The sequence below is a fragment of the Oncorhynchus mykiss genome, chromosome 7 (genome assembly GCF_057628025.1).
Source record: "Oncorhynchus mykiss isolate SJ-2025 chromosome 7, ASM5762802v1, whole genome shotgun sequence".
NCBI lineage: Eukaryota > Metazoa > Chordata > Actinopteri > Salmoniformes > Salmonidae > Oncorhynchus > Oncorhynchus mykiss.
The window spans coordinates 69,311,431-69,332,500 of NC_143028.1; the positions used below are offsets into that span (position 1 = coordinate 69,311,431).

The following is a 21,070-nucleotide window of genomic DNA, read 5'->3' on the forward strand; positions in this document are numbered from 1 at the left end:
CAATGTCCAACCAAAATGTTATTTCCTCTGTTAACCCAATCCCTCTGAAAGACACAAATAAATACACATACAGGCTTTGGAGAGGTGCGGGGGTGCCCGGGGAGTTAAGTGCCTTGCTCAAGGGCACAACAGCATCTAGGATTTAATACCTGCAAACCTCCGGTTGCCAGCTCACTTCCCGCCAGAATTTTCCCATCGGACCCGTGTCTCGAACTGGCAACCCAGCCTCTGGTTGCCGGCTCGCCTCTCTAACCGCCAGGTTACCTCCGTTTCTTTACACACTTTCAAAAACTTCATGTGTCAGGGTATTGTTTTTAACTTGATATGACCTTAGCATGATATATGCTTCTACACCTGCATTGCTTGCTGTTTGGGGTTTTAGGCTGGGTTTCTGTACAGCACTTTGTGACATCAGCTGATGTAAGAAGGGCTTTATAAATACATTTGATATATAAGCACTCTCAAAAACTGTGAGGCGAAGGGTGCAGGAGGAGGAGAGAGATTATGGCCTAAACCGAGCCATACACCCATACAAATGTATACAAATCTGTGCTCTTATCAAGTACCAGATATCAGTGCCTTGGAAAGTACAGGTGTTTTCCTTATTGCCAAGACCTTTTCATCCAAAGAGCACCCTTCCTAATACTCTCTAACATTGCTTTGCTACCACCCACGTTGCTGCCTTATAGACAGCACAACATAAGCAGAGGCTCAATAGAATCATATACTATACAACCTGTTGTTGGATACTATAACTATGCATAAAAGGCTTTCACTATGTTGTTGCTACCGTATGGCACTGACAGACTCTCTGTATACAGATTCTATCTGACACATATTTTCACTCGTTTTATGGTTGTTGGCATAAGGCTACAGAGTACTTGATAATAATATATCAGAATTTATCTCTGCACTGGATTGGGTTTTTGCCTAAAACACTTTCTGATTGGCTAGAACATACTAGTTACAGGGAAAATGAAACTTATATGCCAGGAAATGAATTGGATGACGTTGCACTCCCTAGGGCTTCCACTAGATGTCAACCGTCTTTAGAAAGTTGAATGAGGCTTCTACTGTGTTGTGGGGCTGAATGAGAGGGGAATGAGTCAGGTTACTGGCAGAGAGCCATTTCCTGGTCACGTGCATTTCACATGATATCGACCTGCGTTCCATTGCTCCTCTACACACAAAGGAATTCTCCAGTTGGAACTTTATTGAAGATTTATGATAAAAACGTCTTAAAGATAGATTCTGTACTTAGTTTGAAATGTTTCTAAGACTTGTAATATAACTTTTTGAAGTTTTTGTCTGAAGTTATGCCTGACCTGCACGAGCGTTTTTATATGTGTACCTAACGCCCTAACAAAAGTAGCTACTTGGATATGTCATGTATTGTCATGTTGTGTCTTGTTCCTGTTCTTTCTCTTCACCCTGTCTCCCTCTGCTGGTCGTATTAGGTTACCTTTTCTTACCCTCCTTCCCCCAGCTGTTCCTTGTCTCCTCTAACTACCTCGTTCACCCCTTTTCCCACCTGTTCCCTTTTTCCCTCTGATTAGGTCTCTATATCTCTCTCTGTTCCTGTTTCTGTCTTTGTCGGATTCTTGTTTGTGTTATTCATGCCTGAACCAGACTATCGTCATGTTTGCTGCAACCTTGTCCTGTCCTGTCGGAATCTGCCGGTCCATCTGAGCCTACCTATGTTTTGTCATTAAAGAAGCTCTGTTTACGTTAATTCGCTTTTGGGTCCTCATTCACGCACCGTAACAGAAGAATCCGACCATTAATTGGTCTAGTAATTCTATCCTCTCCTGGAACGTCTCTTGTCATGTGAAATGTTTAATGTCTGCTATCCCTCCTGTTTCCTCTGTCTCTTCTTCACAGGAGGAGCCTGGTGATTTGACAGGGGTGCCGGAGGAATATCACGATCTGCGCACGGTGTTCAGTCGGTCCAGGGCCACCTCTCTTCCTCCACACCGGTCGTATGATTGTAGTATTGATCTCCTTCCGGGAACCACTCCCCCCCGGGGTAGACTATACTCTCTGTCGGCTCCCGAACGTAAGGCTCTCAAAGATTATTTGTCTGTAGCTCTTGCCGCCGGTACCATAGTCCCCTCCTCCTCTCCCGCCGGAGCGGGGTTTTTTTTTGTTAAGAAGAAGGACGGGTCCCTGCGCCCCTGCATAGATTATCGAGGGCTGAATGACATAACAGTGAAGAATCGTTATCCGCTTCCTCTTATGTCTTCAGCCTTCGAGATCCTGCAGGGAGCCAGGTTTTTCACTAAGTTGGACCTTCGTAACGCTTACCATCTCGTGCGCATCAGGGAGGGGGACGAGTGGAAGACGGCGTTTAACACTCCGTTAGGGCACTTTGAATACCGGGTTCTTCCTTTCGGCCTCGCTAACGCTCCAGCTGTCTTTCAGGCATTAGTCAATGATGTCCTGAGAGACATGCTGAACATCTTTGTTTTCGTTTACCTTGACGATATCCTGATTTTTTCACCGTCACTCCAGATTCATGTTCAGCACGTCCGACGTGTCCTCCAGCGCCTTTTAGAGAATTGTCTTTTTGTGAAGGCTGAGAAGTGCTCTTTTCATGCCTCCTCCGTCACATTTCTCGGTTCTGTTATTTCCGCTGAAGGCATTAAGATGGATCCCGCTAAGGTCCAAGCTGTCATTGATTGGCCCGTCCCTAAGTCACGCGTCGAGCTGCAGCGCTTTCTCGGCTTCGCGAACTTCTATCGTCGTTTCATCCGTAATTTCGGTCAGGTGGCAGCTCCTCTCACAGCCCTTACTTCTGTCAAGACGTGCTTTAAGTGGTCCGTTTCCGCCCAGGGAGCTTTTGATCTCCTCAAGAATCGTTTTACATCCGCACCTATCCTTGTTACACCTGACGTCACTAGACAGTTCGTTGTCGAGGTTGACGCGTCAGAGGTGGGCGTGGGAGCCATTCTTTCTCAGCGCTCCCTCTCTGACGACAAGGTCCACCCTTGCGTGTATTTTTCTCATCGCCTGTCGCCGTCGGAACGTAACTATGATGTGGGAAACCGCGAACTGCTCGCCATCCGCTTAGCCCTAGGCGAATGGCGACAGTGGTTGGAGGGGGCGACCGTTCCTTTTGTCGTTTGGACTGACCATAGGAACCTTGAGTACATCCGTTCTGCCAAACGACTTAATGCGCGTCAGGCGCGCTGGGCGCTGTTTTTCGCTCGTTTCGAGTTCGTGATTTCTTATCGTCCGGGCTCTAAGAACACCAAGCCTGATGCTTTATCTCGTCTCTTCAGTTCTTCAGTAGCCTCCACTGACCCCGAGGGGATTCTCCCTGAGGGGCGTGTTGTCGGGTTGACTGTCTGGGGAATTGAGAGGCAGGTAAAGCAAGCACTCACTCAAACTCCGTCGCCGCGCGCTTGTCCTAGGAACCTTCTTTTCGTTCCCGTTCCTACTCGTCTGGCCGTTCTTCAGTGGGCTCACTCTGCCAAGTTAGCCGGCCACCCTGGCGTTCGGGGTACGCTTGCTTCCATTCGCCAGCGTTTTTGGTGGCCCACCCGGGAGCATGACACGCGTCGCTTCGTGGCTGCTTGTTCGGTCTGCGCGCAGACTAAGTCCGGTAACTCCCCTCCTGCCGGCCGTCTCAGGCCGCTTCCCATTCCCTCTCGACCGTGGTCTCACATCGCCTTAGATTTTGTCACCGGACTGCCTTCGTCAGCGGGGAAGACTGTTATTCTTACGGTTGTCGACAGGTTCTCTAAGGCGGCTCATTTTATTCCCCTTGCTAAGCTTCCTTCTGCTAAAGAGACGGCACAAATCATCATCGAGAATGTTTTCAGAATTCATGGCCTTCCGTCAGACGTCGTTTCGGACAGAGGTCCGCAATTCACGTCTCAATTTTGGAGGGAGTTTTGCCGTTTGATTGGGGCTTCCGTCAGTCTCTCTTCCGGCTTTCACCCCCAGTCTAACGGTCAAGCAGAACGGGCCAATCAGACTATTGGTCGCATCTTACGCAGTCTTTCTTTTCGCAACCCTGCGTCTTGGTCAGAACAGCTCCCCTGGGCAGAATACGCCCACAACTCGCTTCCTTCGTCTGCGACCGGGCTATCTCCTTTTCAGAGTAGCCTCGGGTACCAGCCTCCGCTGTTCTCATCTCAGTTCGCCGAGTCCAGCGTCCCCTCCGCTCAGGCTTTTGTCCAACGTTGCGAGCGCACCTGGAAGAGGGTCAGGTCTGCACTTTGCCGTTATAGGGCGCAGACTGTGAGAGCTGCTAATAAGCGTAGAACTAAGAGTCCTAGATATTGTCGCGGTCAGAGAGTTTGGCTCTCCACTCAGAACCTTCCCCTTAAGACCGCTTCTCGCAAGTTGACCCCGCGGTTCATTGGTCCGTTCCGTATTTCTCAGATCATTAATCCTGTCGCAGTTCGACTTCTTCTTCCGCGATATCTTCGTCGCGTCCACCCGGTCTTCCATGTCTCCTGTATCAAGCCCGTTCTTCGCGCCCCCGCTCGTCTTCCCCCCCCCCCCCATCCTTGTCGAGGGCGCACCCATCTACAGGGTCCGTAGGATTTTGGACATGCGTCCTCGGGGCCGTGGTCATCAGTACCTAGTAGATTGGGAGGGGTACGGTCCTGAGGAGAGGAGTTGGGTTCCCTCTCGGGACGTGCTGGACCGTGCGCTGATCGAGGATTTCCTCCGTTGCCGCCAGGTTTCCTCCTCGAGTGCGCCAGGAGGCGCTCGGTGAGTGGGGGGGTACTGTCATGTATTGTCATGTTGTGTCTTGTTCCTGTTCTTTCTCTTCACCCTGTCTCCCTCTGCTGGTCGTATTAGGTTACCTTTTCTTACCCTCCTTCCCCCAGCTGTTCCTTGTCTCCTCTAACTACCTCGTTCACCCCTTTTCCCACCTGTTCCCTTTTTCCCTCTGATTAGGTCTCTATATCTCTCTCTGTTCCTGTTTCTGTCTTTGTCGGATTCTTGTTTGTGTTATTCATGCCTGAACCAGACTATCGTCATGTTTGCTGCAACCTTGTCCTGTCCTGTCGGAATCTGCCGGTCCATCTGAGCCTACCTATGTTTTGTCATTAAAGAAGCTCTGTTTACGTTAATTCGCTTTTGGGTCCTCATTCACGCACCGTAACAGAAGAATCCGACCATTAATTGGTCTAGTAATTCTATCCTCTCCTGGAACGTCTCTTGTCATGTGAAATGTTTAATGTCTGCTATCCCTCCTGTTTCCTCTGTCTCTTCTTCACAGGAGGAGCCTGGTGATTTGACAGGGGTGCCGGAGGAATATCACGATCTGCGCACGGTGTTCAGTCGGTCCAGGGCCACCTCTCTTCCTCCACACCGGTCGTATGATTGTAGTATTGATCTCCTTCCGGGAACCACTCCCCCCCGGGGTAGACTATACTCTCTGTCGGCTCCCGAACGTAAGGCTCTCAAAGATTATTTGTCTGTAGCTCTTGCCGCCGGTACCATAGTCCCCTCCTCCTCTCCCGCCGGAGCGGGGTTTTTTTTTGTTAAGAAGAAGGACGGGTCCCTGCGCCCCTGCATAGATTATCGAGGGCTGAATGACATAACAGTGAAGAATCGTTATCCGCTTCCTCTTATGTCTTCAGCCTTCGAGATCCTGCAGGGAGCCAGGTTTTTCACTAAGTTGGACCTTCGTAACGCTTACCATCTCGTGCGCATCAGGGAGGGGGACGAGTGGAAGACGGCGTTTAACACTCCGTTAGGGCACTTTGAATACCGGGTTCTTCCTTTCGGCCTCGCTAACGCTCCAGCTGTCTTTCAGGCATTAGTCAATGATGTCCTGAGAGACATGCTGAACATCTTTGTTTTCGTTTACCTTGACGATATCCTGATTTTTTCACCGTCACTCCAGATTCATGTTCAGCACGTCCGACGTGTCCTCCAGCGCCTTTTAGAGAATTGTCTTTTTGTGAAGGCTGAGAAGTGCTCTTTTCATGCCTCCTCCGTCACATTTCTCGGTTCTGTTATTTCCGCTGAAGGCATTAAGATGGATCCCGCTAAGGTCCAAGCTGTCATTGATTGGCCCGTCCCTAAGTCACGCGTCGAGCTGCAGCGCTTTCTCGGCTTCGCGAACTTCTATCGTCGTTTCATCCGTAATTTCGGTCAGGTGGCAGCTCCTCTCACAGCCCTTACTTCTGTCAAGACGTGCTTTAAGTGGTCCGTTTCCGCCCAGGGAGCTTTTGATCTCCTCAAGAATCGTTTTACATCCGCACCTATCCTTGTTACACCTGACGTCACTAGACAGTTCGTTGTCGAGGTTGACGCGTCAGAGGTGGGCGTGGGAGCCATTCTTTCTCAGCGCTCCCTCTCTGACGACAAGGTCCACCCTTGCGTGTATTTTTCTCATCGCCTGTCGCCGTCGGAACGTAACTATGATGTGGGAAACCGCGAACTGCTCGCCATCCGCTTAGCCCTAGGCGAATGGCGACAGTGGTTGGAGGGGGCGACCGTTCCTTTTGTCGTTTGGACTGACCATAGGAACCTTGAGTACATCCGTTCTGCCAAACGACTTAATGCGCGTCAGGCGCGCTGGGCGCTGTTTTTCGCTCGTTTCGAGTTCGTGATTTCTTATCGTCCGGGCTCTAAGAACACCAAGCCTGATGCTTTATCTCGTCTCTTCAGTTCTTCAGTAGCCTCCACTGACCCCGAGGGGATTCTCCCTGAGGGGCGTGTTGTCGGGTTGACTGTCTGGGGAATTGAGAGGCAGGTAAAGCAAGCACTCACTCAAACTCCGTCGCCGCGCGCTTGTCCTAGGAACCTTCTTTTCGTTCCCGTTCCTACTCGTCTGGCCGTTCTTCAGTGGGCTCACTCTGCCAAGTTAGCCGGCCACCCTGGCGTTCGGGGTACGCTTGCTTCCATTCGCCAGCGTTTTTGGTGGCCCACCCGGGAGCATGACACGCGTCGCTTCGTGGCTGCTTGTTCGGTCTGCGCGCAGACTAAGTCCGGTAACTCCCCTCCTGCCGGCCGTCTCAGGCCGCTTCCCATTCCCTCTCGACCGTGGTCTCACATCGCCTTAGATTTTGTCACCGGACTGCCTTCGTCAGCGGGGAAGACTGTTATTCTTACGGTTGTCGACAGGTTCTCTAAGGCGGCTCATTTTATTCCCCTTGCTAAGCTTCCTTCTGCTAAAGAGACGGCACAAATCATCATCGAGAATGTTTTCAGAATTCATGGCCTTCCGTCAGACGTCGTTTCGGACAGAGGTCCGCAATTCACGTCTCAATTTTGGAGGGAGTTTTGCCGTTTGATTGGGGCTTCCGTCAGTCTCTCTTCCGGCTTTCACCCCCAGTCTAACGGTCAAGCAGAACGGGCCAATCAGACTATTGGTCGCATCTTACGCAGTCTTTCTTTTCGCAACCCTGCGTCTTGGTCAGAACAGCTCCCCTGGGCAGAATACGCCCACAACTCGCTTCCTTCGTCTGCGACCGGGCTATCTCCTTTTCAGAGTAGCCTCGGGTACCAGCCTCCGCTGTTCTCATCTCAGTTCGCCGAGTCCAGCGTCCCCTCCGCTCAGGCTTTTGTCCAACGTTGCGAGCGCACCTGGAAGAGGGTCAGGTCTGCACTTTGCCGTTATAGGGCGCAGACTGTGAGAGCTGCTAATAAGCGTAGAACTAAGAGTCCTAGATATTGTCGCGGTCAGAGAGTTTGGCTCTCCACTCAGAACCTTCCCCTTAAGACCGCTTCTCGCAAGTTGACCCCGCGGTTCATTGGTCCGTTCCGTATTTCTCAGATCATTAATCCTGTCGCAGTTCGACTTCTTCTTCCGCGATATCTTCGTCGCGTCCACCCGGTCTTCCATGTCTCCTGTATCAAGCCCGTTCTTCGCGCCCCCGCTCGTCTTCCCCCCCCCCCCCATCCTTGTCGAGGGCGCACCCATCTACAGGGTCCGTAGGATTTTGGACATGCGTCCTCGGGGCCGTGGTCATCAGTACCTAGTAGATTGGGAGGGGTACGGTCCTGAGGAGAGGAGTTGGGTTCCCTCTCGGGACGTGCTGGACCGTGCGCTGATCGAGGATTTCCTCCGTTGCCGCCAGGTTTCCTCCTCGAGTGCGCCAGGAGGCGCTCGGTGAGTGGGGGGGTACTGTCATGTATTGTCATGTTGTGTCTTGTTCCTGTTCTTTCTCTTCACCCTGTCTCCCTCTGCTGGTCGTATTAGGTTACCTTTTCTTACCCTCCTTCCCCCAGCTGTTCCTTGTCTCCTCTAACTACCTCGTTCACCCCTTTTCCCACCTGTTCCCTTTTTCCCTCTGATTAGGTCTCTATATCTCTCTCTGTTCCTGTTTCTGTCTTTGTCGGATTCTTGTTTGTGTTATTCATGCCTGAACCAGACTATCGTCATGTTTGCTGCAACCTTGTCCTGTCCTGTCGGAATCTGCCGGTCCATCTGAGCCTACCTATGTTTTGTCATTAAAGAAGCTCTGTTTACGTTAATTCGCTTTTGGGTCCTCATTCACGCACCGTAACAGAAGAATCCGACCATTAATTGGTCTAGTAATTCTATCCTCTCCTGGAACGTCTCTTGTCATGTGAAATGTTTAATGTCTGCTATCCCTCCTGTTTCCTCTGTCTCTTCTTCACAGGAGGAGCCTGGTGATTTGACAGGGGTGCCGGAGGAATATCACGATCTGCGCACGGTGTTCAGTCGGTCCAGGGCCACCTCTCTTCCTCCACACCGGTCAGAAGAAGCTCTGTTTACGTTAATTCGCTTTTGGGTCCTCATTCACACACCGTAACAGGATAAATATAATGGACATTATCGAACAAATCAAGCATTTATTGTGGAACTGCGATTCCTGGGAGTGCATTCTGATGAAGATCATCAAAGGTAGGGGAATATTTATAATGTAATTTCTGATTTCTGTTGACTCCAACATGGCGGAACATTTTATTTGTTTTCTGAGCACCGTCTCAGATTATTGCATGGTTTGCTTTTTCCGTATTGTTTTTTTGAAATCTGACACAGCGGTTGCATTAAGAAGAGGTATATCTATATTTCCATGTCTAACACTTGAATTTTCATCGACATTTATAATGAGTATTTCTGTAATGATGTGGCTCTCTGCAATATCACCGGATGTTTTTGGAACTAGTGAACGTAACACGGCAATGTAAACTCTGATTTTTTTTATATAAATATTAACTTTATCAAACAAAACATACATGTATTGTGTAACATGAAGTCCTATGAGAGTCATCTGATGAAGATCATCAAAGGTTAGTGATTCATTTTATCTCTATTTGTGCTTTTTGTGACTCTCTTTGACTGGAAGAATGGCTGAGTTTTTCTTTGGCTTGGTGGTGACCTAACATTATCGTTTGTGGTGCTTTCGCTGTAAAGCCTTTTTGAATCGGACACTGTGGTGGGATTAACATCAAGATTACCTTAAAAACGGTATAAGATGCATGTATGTCTGAGGAATTTTAATTATGAGATTTCTGTTGTTTTGAATTTGGCGCCCTACACTTTCACTGGCTGTTGTCATATCAAACCTGTTTACGGGATTGCAGCCCTAAGAAGTTTTAACAAAGCCGGAAAGTAGTCTACATGCTTTTCTGGCACTCAGGTGGTTTAGGGACCTTCGTAAAAGTGCAATAAAGGTTATTGCAATTCCCATTCAGGAGGGTTCACCAAATATGAAGATGACACACACTGCATAGGGCCTCCAGTCGCTGAAGGGCCAAATATTTGTATTAGTTACCACTAACTACTAAGGGTGCTCCATATCTAGATGAAATGGAGATGTAAAACCAGATAATGTGAAGTCACTGACCCCGTCATCCATGCTACTGTCACGTTCGTCGTAATGAATAGACCAAGGCACAGCGTGCATAGAGTTCCAAATATTTTAATAAAGAGAAACTCACCAAACAAAACAAAACAAAAGAAAAAAGAACAAACTAAACGTGAAGCTACTGTTATGCACTCAGGCAACTCAATGTAGACAAGATCCCACAAACACAAATGAGGAAATGGCTACCTAAATATTATCCCCAATCCGAGACAACGATAAACAGCTGTCTCTGATTGGGAACCATATCAGGCCAACATAGACATACAAAAAACCTAGATGACCCACCCTAGTCACTATCACGCCCCAACAAACACAGAGAATAAACAGCTTACTATGGTCAGGGTGTGACAGCTACATTCGTTAGAATTCCAGTTCACCACTTCCCTGATTTTACAGGCATACTTATTGTGATAGGTCTAACTTTCAATACCTTCCTATCCATATGAGCTACAGATCTACATACAAGCGTTATAGTTTCTTTAACATCTCTCATCAAATGTACACCATACATTTTTTCTAAATTATCCACCTTTGATTTTCTACAAATGTTTATTATATTACAACTGTGGTTATTAATTCACACACAGATCACAGTTTCAATAGCTTCCAGTCCAAATGGCGTATACATCTAAAACCATTGATGTTAGGTCACTGACCTCCCTCCTCCATAGCAAGGTTATAATACTAAACTGAAACTAAAACAAAAACTAATAATGAAAAAACAATTTAGTACACTGAAATAGAATAATTAACAAACCTGTATGAAAAACTAAAACTATACTGAAACTATCTTTCACTCCAAAACGGACTAAAATCAAATAGAAACCATCATGAATTATGTTGTTTTATTTCATTCTTTCAAGAAAATGCTGCCAAATTCCATAAAACGACGTTGGAGGCTGCTTTAATGTATCATTAAATTCTCTGGCAACAGCTCTGGTGGACAATCTTGCAGTCAGAATGCTAATTCCATACTCTCTCAACTAGAGACATCTGTGGCATTGTGTTCTGTGACAAAACTGCACATTTTAGAGTGACCTGTTATTGTCCCCAGCACAAGGTGCACCTGTAATGTAATGATCATGCTGTTTAATCAGCTTCTTGATATGCCACACGATGGATTATCTTGGCAATGGAGAAATGCTTACTAACAGGGATGTAAACAAATTTGTGCAAAAATGTTTACAGAAATAAGCTCATGTGCGTCTGGAAAAAATCTGGGATCTTTTATTTCAGCTCATGAAACATGGGACAAACACTTTACATGCTGCGTTTATATAGCCTGAACAAATAGTACAGTTGATGTTTATAACAGATATACCCCTCCCCATCCTCATAACAACTTTGTCAATATGACTTGACCATGATAATTGACCATCCAATGTTATACCCAGGAGTTTAGCTTCCTCAACTTGATCAATGGTCACAACCTTTATACACAACTCAAGTTGAGGTTCAGGTCTTAGAGAATGTTCTGGACCAAATACAATGCTTTTAGGTTTAGATGTATTAAAGACCAGTTCATTATTAATCACCCATTCTGATACTGACTGTAACTCCTTATTTAGAATGTCAGTGAGTCCACTGGCTTTGGGTGCTGACATGTAGAATGTGGAATCATCGGCATACATAGTCATTCTAGCTTCGTGTAAGACCAGTGGCAAATCATTTGTAAAAATAGAGAAGAGCAACGGCCCAATGCACTGTACATTTTTAATGTTAGAGAAGCTTCCATTGAAGAACACTCTCTGGGCTCTATTGGATAAATAACTCTCCAACCATGTGATGGCAGGTGTTGTGAAGCAGAGTAAGCCTATTGTTTAGATCGTTATATCATTCAGCTAAGAATAAATTATAATTGGTTTAACCATCTGTGAACGCGGCCATACATTATCCGATGAGTCTCTGTAGAAGTGTGGACTGGTTTTGTTGGTAATGACTAGGGTTGCAAAATTCCAGTAATTTTCCCAAAATTCCTTGGTTTACCAGAAATCCTGGTTGTAGGATAATGGAATTTCCCTTTTTTTCCTTCCTGAACCCAGGAATCTTACAACCGGGATTTCTGGAAAACCTGGGTGTTTGGGACAATTTACCAGAACTTTGCAACCTTACGAATGACATAATTGTCTGTTTCTGTGATTTTGGTTGGTCACTGCAGCTGTTGAGATGACACAAGGAAGAGAAAGGACTCTGATGATTCTATTGCTGGTAACACTGTGTCTGCAAATCTTTACTGGTCAATGTCAAGGTACGCATCCATATACTTCACATGCACACAGAACACATGTTTTTCTCTATCTTATCTAGAAGCTTGCTTTTATGATCAACTCAAGCATCCCCCACTTTTTCGTCTGTTTCCACAGATTCAGGGCAGCCCACTGATCTGAGGATTGTTCTGGTGGGTAAGACTGGAGTGGGGAAGAGTGCAACAGGAAACACTATCCTGGGGAGAGAGGTGTTTAAAGTGGAGCCCAACGCTGATTCTGTCATTACAAAGTGTGAGAAAGGGAGTGAAGAGGTGGATGGGTGGAAGATCGATGTGATTGACACGCCAGGACTCTTTGACCCAACAATGAGTGTAGATCAAATGAAAAGGGAACTAGAAAGTTGCATCTACATGTCAGTTCCAGGACCCCATGTGTTCCTGTTGGTGATCAGGCTGGGGAGGTTCACAGAGGAGGAAAGGAACACTGTGAAGTGGATCCAGGAGAACTTTGGGGAAGATGCCTCAATGTACACCGTGGTACACCAGTGTTTCTATGTGAAATGGTTTTGTTGTATTTCAGTTTTCTGTGATGTATTTACAGTGTAATATTGGGATGCAAACTCAAAATTGAATATATTTCAACTCTATATCTTACATGGTACATGTGTCTTTTTTTAAAGACCATAGCCATGTGCGTGGGGTGTATACTTTTGTTGCAAAGTGGATTTTTTTTCGAGCAAGAAACACTGTGTGACCCTGATTTAGCCCACTGCAGTAAAATGTTAAATGGGGGGTTGGTGGCACCTTAATTGGGGAGGACAGGCTCATGTTAATGTCTGGAGAGAAATTGGTGGAAGGATATCAAATACAACAAACAAATGGTTTCTATGTGTTTTGATGCCATTCCATTGGCTCCGTTCCAGCCAGTATTATGAGCCATCCTCCTCCACTGGGGTGTATGTCTTTTTATCACAGGGAGTTCTGCTACTTTACAATTGAAAATGGAACAGCAGAGTCAAAGGAATGAAACCCATATACAGTTGAAGTCGGAAGTTTACATACACCTTAGCCAAGTACATTTAAACTCAGTTTTCACAATTCCTGAAGTTTTATCCTAGTAAAGGATTAGGTCATTTAGGATCACCACTTTATTTTAAGAATGTGAAATGTCAGAATAATAGTAGAGAGAATGATTCATTTCAGCTTTTATTTCTTTCATCGCATTCCCAATGGGTCAGACGTTTACATACACTCAATTAGTATTTGGTAGCATTGCCATTAAATTGTTTAACTTGGGTCAAACGTTTCGGGTAGCCTTCCACAAGCTTCCCACAATAAGTTGGGTGAATTTTGTCCCATTCCTCCTGACAGAGCTGGGGTAACTGAGTCAGGTTTGTGGGCCTCTTTGATTGCACAAGCTTTTTCAGTTCTGCCCACAAATGTTCTATAGGATTGAGGTCAGGGCTTTGTGATGGCCACTCCAATACCTTGACTTTGTTGTCCTTAAGCCACAACTTTGGAAGTATGCTTGGGGTCATTGTCCATTTGGAAGACCCATTTGCGACCAAGTTTTAACTTCTTGACTGATGTCTTGAGATGTTGCTTCAACATATCCACATAATTTTCTTACCTCATGATGCCATCTATTTTGTGAAGTGCACCAGTCCCTCCTGCAGCAAAGCACCCCCACAACATGATGCTGCCACCTCGTGCTTCACGGTTGGGATGGTGTTCTTCGGCTTGCAAGCCTCCCCCTTTTTCCTCCAAACATAACGATGGTCATTATGGCCAAACAGTTCTAGCAAAGAGGCACTGAGTTTGAAGGTAGGCCTTGAAATACCTCCACAGGTAAACCTCCAATTGACTCAAATGATGTCAATTGGCCTATCAGAAGCTTCTAAAGCCATGACATAATTTTCTTGAATTTTCCAAGCTGTTTAAAGGCACAGTCAACTTAGTGTATAGAAACTTCTGACCCACTGGAATTGTGATACAGTGAATTATAAGTGAAATAATCTGTCTGTAATCAATTGTTGGAACAATGACTTGTGTCATGCACAAAGTAGATGACCTAACCGACTTGCCAAAACTATAGTTTGTTAACAACAAATTTGTGGAGTGGTTGAAAAACAAGTTTTAATGATTCCAACCTAAGTGTATGTAAACTTCCGACTTCAACTGTACAAGTTTTTTTTTTTCATTCGTTTTTTTTTTTACATGGTTATGGGGTCAACTATGAGTATCTAAAACACTGCATGTTGTGTCTGATTTATCACTGTTTTCTTTATGCAGAACGTGGCTGATTAGTATATTTAGTGAAAGGGTCAATAAAAAAAATTGACACCGTCTGGAATGCGCTTTTAACCAATCAACATTCAGGATTAGACCCACCCGTTGTATGAGTTTCTATACGCACTCTCAAAAACTTCAGGTGTCAGGATATTGTTTTTTGATTTGATATGGTCTTAATAGCGTGATATAAAAACATCATGCAGTATCAAGTTGATAGTTAGAATACATACGGTCCGTAGTTCTGACCCCCGAATACAAGTTGAGGGGATTCTGACCGAGGACAAAAGAAATACAAGCTCAGCTGCTGCTGCACAAAAAGCTTATTAGACCGTAATCTAGGAATAGAGGACATATGTTATAAACCGTGTTACTCTCCAATCACATGCTAACAACCTTGAACACTCATTATTAGACCGTAATCTAGGAATAGAGGACATATGTTATAAACCGTGTTACTCTCCAATCACATGCTAACAACCTTGAACACTCATTAAAAAGGGAAGAATAAAATAGAATAGATGCATGAAGCTCAGTACTATTAGGCTGACTGCAAATGATAGCAACAGACAAACAAATACCTCACGGATTATATCTCCATTAATTCACAGCCCCATGAAAATGGAGTGTGATTTACTTATAGGCAAATGAGATTAATGATGCTGATGGTGCAGCGAGAATGCACACACTGGCGTACACACACACAGGAAGAATGCATACACACGCTTGATAACCCAGCTCCCAGAGAGTAGCCTAACTATCATTCATTACGACACAACCGACGATTAGCTTAGCGCATCTCTCCCCACACAACCAACTGCCACTTCTATCCTACCGCTATTAACGTGCATCCTACACATGCTCATTTAATGTCACAGAGAACTCTAAATACAATCTCTACACCGATTGATAGCCTAGAGGGTCAACTCCTCACAATCAATTCACAGTGCATTTAGCTGACTGTCTCATATCACATCCTGCCACGCGGCTTGGCTTAGTGTAGCCTCCTGAATGATAATTGCTGTTGTCGCCTGTGACAAGCATTAGGCCAAAATAGTGGCAAGGTACAGACTGTCAGTGAAGATACACACACATTTGTGAAGATTTAATAGAGTCAATATGCTATACGTGATTAGAAAGATGCCTTATAATTATGCTTAGGTCTCACCCAGCCTCACTTACAGAGTCATCAGCCTAGCTAGCCTACTCTGATTTAGCCCTGTGTTTGTACTATACCTTGTTTGGGTAGCTATCCTACTCTGATTTAGCCCTGTGTTTGGAATAGACCTGGGTTAGGTAGCTAGCCTACTCTGATTTAGCCCTGTGTTTGGAATAGACCTGTGTTAGGTAGCTAGTCTACTCTGATTTAGCCCTGTGTTTGGAATAGACCCGGGTTAGGTAGCTAGTCTACTCTGATTTAGCCCTGTGTTTGGAATAGACCTGGGTTAGGTAGCTAGTCTACTCTGATTTAGCCCTGTGTTTGTACTATACCTTGTTTGGGTAGCTATCCTACTCTGATTTAGCCCTGTGTTTGGAATAGACCTGGGTTAGGTAGCTAGCCTACTCTGATTTAGCCCTGTGTTTGGAATAGACCTGGGTTAGGTAGCTAGTCTACTCTGATTTAGCCCTGTGTTTGGAATAGACCCGGGTTAGGTAGCTAGTCTACTCTGATTTAGCCCTGTGTTTGGAATAGACCTGGGTTAGGTAGCTAGTCTACTCTGATTTAGCCCTGTGTTTGGAATAGACCCGGGTTAGGTAGCTAGTCTACTATGATTTAGCCCTGTGTTTGGAATAGACCTGGGTTAGGTAGCTAGCCTACTCTGATTTAGCCCTATGTTTGGAATAGACCTGGGTTAGGTAGCTAGCCTACTCTGATTTAGCCCTGTGTTTGGAATAGACCTGGGTTAGGTAGCTAGCCTACTCTGATTTAGCCCTGTGTTTGGAATAGACCTGGGTTAGGTAGCTAGCCTACTCTGATTTAGCCCTGTGTTTGGAATAGACCTGGGTTAGGTAGCTAGCCTACTCTGATTTAGCCCTGTGTTTGGAATAGACCTGGGTTAGGTAGCTAGTCTACTCTGATTTAGCCCTGTGTTTGGAATAGACCCGGGTTAGGTAGCTAGTCTACTCTGATTTAGCCCTGTGTTTGGAATAGACCCGGGTTAGGTAGCTAGTCTACTATGATTTAGCCCTGTGTTTGGAATAGACCTGGGTTAGGTAGCTAGCCTACTCTGATTTAGCCCTATGTTTGGAATAGACCTGGGTTAGGTAGCTAGCCTACTCTGATTTAGCCCTGTGTTTGGAATTGACCTGGGTTAGGTAGCTAGCCTACTCTGATTTAGCCCTGTGTTTGGAATTGACCTGGGTTAGGTAGCTAGCCTACTCTGATTTAGCCCTGTGTTTGGAATAGACCTGGGTTAGGTAGCTAGCCTACTCTAATTTGATTTTCTGCATGCAGTTCTGTCTGTTACTGTAATAAATGATATAATATAATTGAATGAGTGAGTGAGTCCATGCAGTTGAAAATATGGAAGTACATGCAGTGGTAGGAGAGAATTGATTCAGCTATTTCTCTATTTAAAGTATTGAGTTGGGTCTAGCTGCTTCTCACTGCGATGATTGATAGAGCAGCGAGGTCAATATGGTCTGATGGACTTTTCATTATGAAGAAACTTGTGGTAGGAAATAACACTCGGATTATTACATTGACATTTTACTCATTTATCAGACGCTGTTATCCAATGCGACTTACAATCCCACTATTTCTTCAAACATTTAGTACCCCGGTCCACAAAAATATGACTATTATAAGCTATCTATAACCAGCACAATGGTATAGATACTGCATAACTCCTGCTACCATTATAGCCATGACATCTCTTTAACAGAGAAAGAAGAGGTGATTCAAGAGGAGAATAGATAGAGAGATAAAGGAGGGGTGAGCAGAAAGCATCATTATGCAGTTAGCTGCATCAAAGGCAGGCCTGGAGGACCAATTGAACTGTGTGTGCGTGCGTGTCCGTTTGTCTGTCGGCTTGTTTTTTGTATTTGAGTCTGTGTGTCTGTCCTGTCTGTATTTGTATCTGGATGTTTTGTGTTTTTACCTCTGTCAATGTGTCTGTCTGTGTGTATATCTGTGTCAATGTGTCTGTCTGTGTGTATATCTGTGTCAAGATGTCTGTCTGTGTGTATATCTGTGTCAAGATGTCTGTCTGTGTGTATATCTGTGTCAAGATGTCTGTCTGTGTGTATATCTGTGTCAATGTGTCTGTCTGTGTGTATATCTGTGTCAATGTGTCTGTCTGTGTGTATATCTGTGTCAATGTGTCTGTCTGTGTGTATATCTGTGTCAATGTGTCTGTCTGTGTGTATATCTGTGTCAATGTGCCTGTCTGTGTGTATATCTGTGTCAATGTGTCTGTCTGTGTGTATATCTGTGTCAATGTGTCTGTCTGTGTGTATATCTGTGTCAATGTGCCTGTCTGTGTGTATATCTGTGTCAATGTGTCTGTCTGTGTGTATATCTGTGTCAAGATGTCTGCTTTTGTGTGTGCATGCCCTGCTACCGGCTTATGGGAGGAGAATTCTCCCTGCCTCGTGCACAGGGGAGCTGCCATCTGCTCGTGGTCCAATGGGAAGGGAGAGTTTGGCATGGTGTCCAATCCCTGACCTCGCCACATTTCCATTCACAAACATAGAAACAATGTGCCCTTCTAACCATTAGGGGGTGATATTATCCAATACAAACATAACTATCTCCTTGCATTCATATGGAGTGGGATGGATTTGCCCCTAGACACTTTTCTAAGGTCTGTTTTTGCATTTGTGTGTTTTTACTACCTACTGGATGAGGTTAAGATATGTAATGGTTAAGCTGATCCCAGATCTGTACTAAAGGGAAACTTCTACACAGAGAGAATCATAATATACAGTTTTAAAATGTGTAATCCATTAAAATCAACGTGGTGTTTTAATACAATAACAGGTGTAAAAATGCATCACTATTGTTTTATCTTATTGTGAAATCTTTGTACACAATGGCCATTTGGTTGTTTTGCTGTTAGAGGTGATAAACTCCAAGAGTAAAAGCCACCAAGAGTCTCTCAGATGTAAGCTGCCGGATATAAGCCTTGTTGGGAAATATTTATTTTCTTCAAGGATCCAGTTGGTGTTGGAGCCTCCTTTAGTATCAGGTGGATCCCAAACGTTTTAGCTCAGAAACGCTTTAGGATTGGTCATTGCAAGGTCATTTTTATAAAGTGAAGTGTGACTGGGCCATCAGGAGCAATAAAGCCCCACAGGAGACACAATACTACACAATATGCATCTCCAATTATGGACGGATATATATGTCAAAACCGGTGTTATTGATTAGTCACTATCCAATTCGCTTTTCAACATGAATGAATATTGGCAGCCACATGTTTCCATACCAACTTCCAACATCAATAATTTCCCAATTTGGAATGCTAAACTTACAAAGCAGTATACAAATAACATTTGATAGATACACCTGAAAATTCTATGTACATTTGAAGGATAATACAGAGAGAGGTGCAAACGAGAGGTGTGCTGACACTGGTAAAAAACTAAAAGATCTAAAGCTAAATGCTGAATTAGAAGATCTGTTGTAAAATGAAAGAGGAGAACGGGAGAGATGGACGAAGGGATATGATGAGAGAGAAAGGGAGAGATGGACGAAGGGATATGATGAGAGAGAAAGGGAGAGATGGATGAAGGGATATGATGAGAGAGAAAGGGAGAGATGGACGAAGGGATATGATGAGAGAGAACGGGAGAGATGGACGAAGGGATATGATGAGAGAGAAAGGGAGAGATGGACGAAGGGATATGATGAGAGAGAACGGGAGAGATGGACGAAGGGATATGATGAGAGAGAAAGGGAGAGATGGACGAAGGGATATGATGAGAGAGAACGGGAGAGATGGACGAAGGGATATGATGAGAGAGAAAGGGAGAGATGGACGAAGGGATATGATGAGAGAGAACGGGAGAGATGGACGAAGGGATATGCTGAGAGAGAACGGGAGAGATGGATGAAGGGATATGATGAGAGAGAAAGGGAGAGATGGACGTAGGGATATGATGAGAGAGAACAGGAGAGATGGATGAAGGGATATGATGAGAGAGAAAGGGAGAGATGGACGTAGGGATATGATGAGAGAACAGGAGAGAAGGAGGAAAAATAGAGAGCTGGAGGGCAAAAGAAAAATCAATGACAAGAGAAAGAGAGAAGATGAAAGAAGATACAATATGTAGACTATGTGTGTGTCCCTGAGATTGTTTATTTAACTAAATATGTGTATGTGTGTGTCTGTGGGCAGTCTTGTGTGTGAGGCAGCAGTAGCTTGTGCTAACCGTGTCCTAATTACACTACGCTGTATACGCTGTATACCTCAGTACTGGGCTCTGGACTATTTTCACAGCTATTCATGTACCACTCCTCTGTTCTGAGGGATGGCCAATTCAATTCAGCCAATCTCTGAAGACCATGAGGCAGACGCACACGCACACACCCACATACACACACACACTGAAAGACAGAAGCATGGCTTCACCAGCAACAGTGGGGACGAATAGGGAACTTCTGTGCCCTCAAAAAATTGTTAATTTAAAAGCTAAGATGTGAACACGGAATTATAAGTATTTATCGTGGCTGTGTGGAATGGATTTAATTTGGGTCTGTTAAGGGAAGGTAGAGCCATTTACAGCAATGGAACTAACGATCATTTTAAATTAGTATAATATAAATAAATTGGTGCTGGGCAGTTATTTGCCTCATGCTATGGCATATACACTGACTGTACAAAACATTAGGAACACCTTCCTAATATTGCGTTGCACCCCCTTTTGCCCTCAGAATAGCCTCAATTCATCGGGGCATGGACTCTGGCCCATCGAATGCTGGCCCATGTTGACTCCAATGCTTCTCACGGTTGTGTCATGTTGGCTGGATGTCCTTTGGGTGATGGACCATTCTTGAAACACACCGGAAACTGTTGAGTGTGAAAAACACAGCAGCATTGCAGTTCTTGACACAAACCAGTGAGCCTGGCACCTACTACCCCCAGTCAAAGGCATTTAAATATTTTTGGTTGGCCATTCACCCTCTGAGCGGCACACATTCACAATCCATGTGTCAATTGTCTCAAGGCTTATTAATTATTTAACCTGTCTCCTCCCCTTCATCTACACTGATTAAAGTTGATTTAACAAGTGACATCAATACGGGATCATAGCTTTCACCTGGTCAGTCTATGTCATGGAAAAAGCAGGTGTTCCTAATGTTTTGTACACTCAGTGTATAGGTATACAAAAGTGTGTTTACCTAATACTGTCTATAGCTCCTATTCTGAATCTCAGATATATCGCAAGTTATAAGCCGCAACAGAGAGAATGAACTAACAGCTTAAAAGGGATGCTTCAACAAGTGGTGATTTAGCCATGAAATGTGTTTACCTCTCATCTGTGACAACAAGTAGATGGCAGGGCTGAGGTCCACTCTGAACAAGTAGAAAGCATGGTCTGAGTTCCACTCTGAAAACTTAAATCCTTACCCTCTAACCTTGTTGACTTCCCCTTGTGGATTTGAGGTGGATAGATGGAGAGGTGAGAGCAACAGGATGGAATACCCTATTGTTATGACACTTCCTTACCCAATCCAGTCCAATCAGATTGAAGAGAGTGAAGTCAACAGGGTAGTGTACTTGAATCCCAGATTGGAACTCACTCTATTTCAAGAGAGCTT

General features: G+C 45.0%; 2 protein-coding genes across 4 annotated transcripts in view; one reads left to right on the plus strand and one right to left on the minus strand.

The window, feature by feature from the left end:
• The window catches only part of LOC110528483 (disks large-associated protein 4), a 209,842-nt gene that overhangs the window by 77,369 nt on the left and 111,403 nt on the right, over window positions 1-21,070 (minus strand). The gene's annotated exons all lie outside the window — the stretch shown is intronic.
• On the plus strand, window positions 11,951-17,970 carry LOC149982656 (GTPase IMAP family member 7-like). The gene is made up of 3 exons (XM_090242231.1): window positions 11,951-12,057; window positions 12,173-12,552; window positions 17,836-17,970. Exons 1-3 carry the CDS (start codon window positions 11,976-11,978, stop codon window positions 17,968-17,970), a joined length of 597 nt encoding a protein of 198 aa, XP_090098357.1. The 5' UTR covers window positions 11,951-11,975.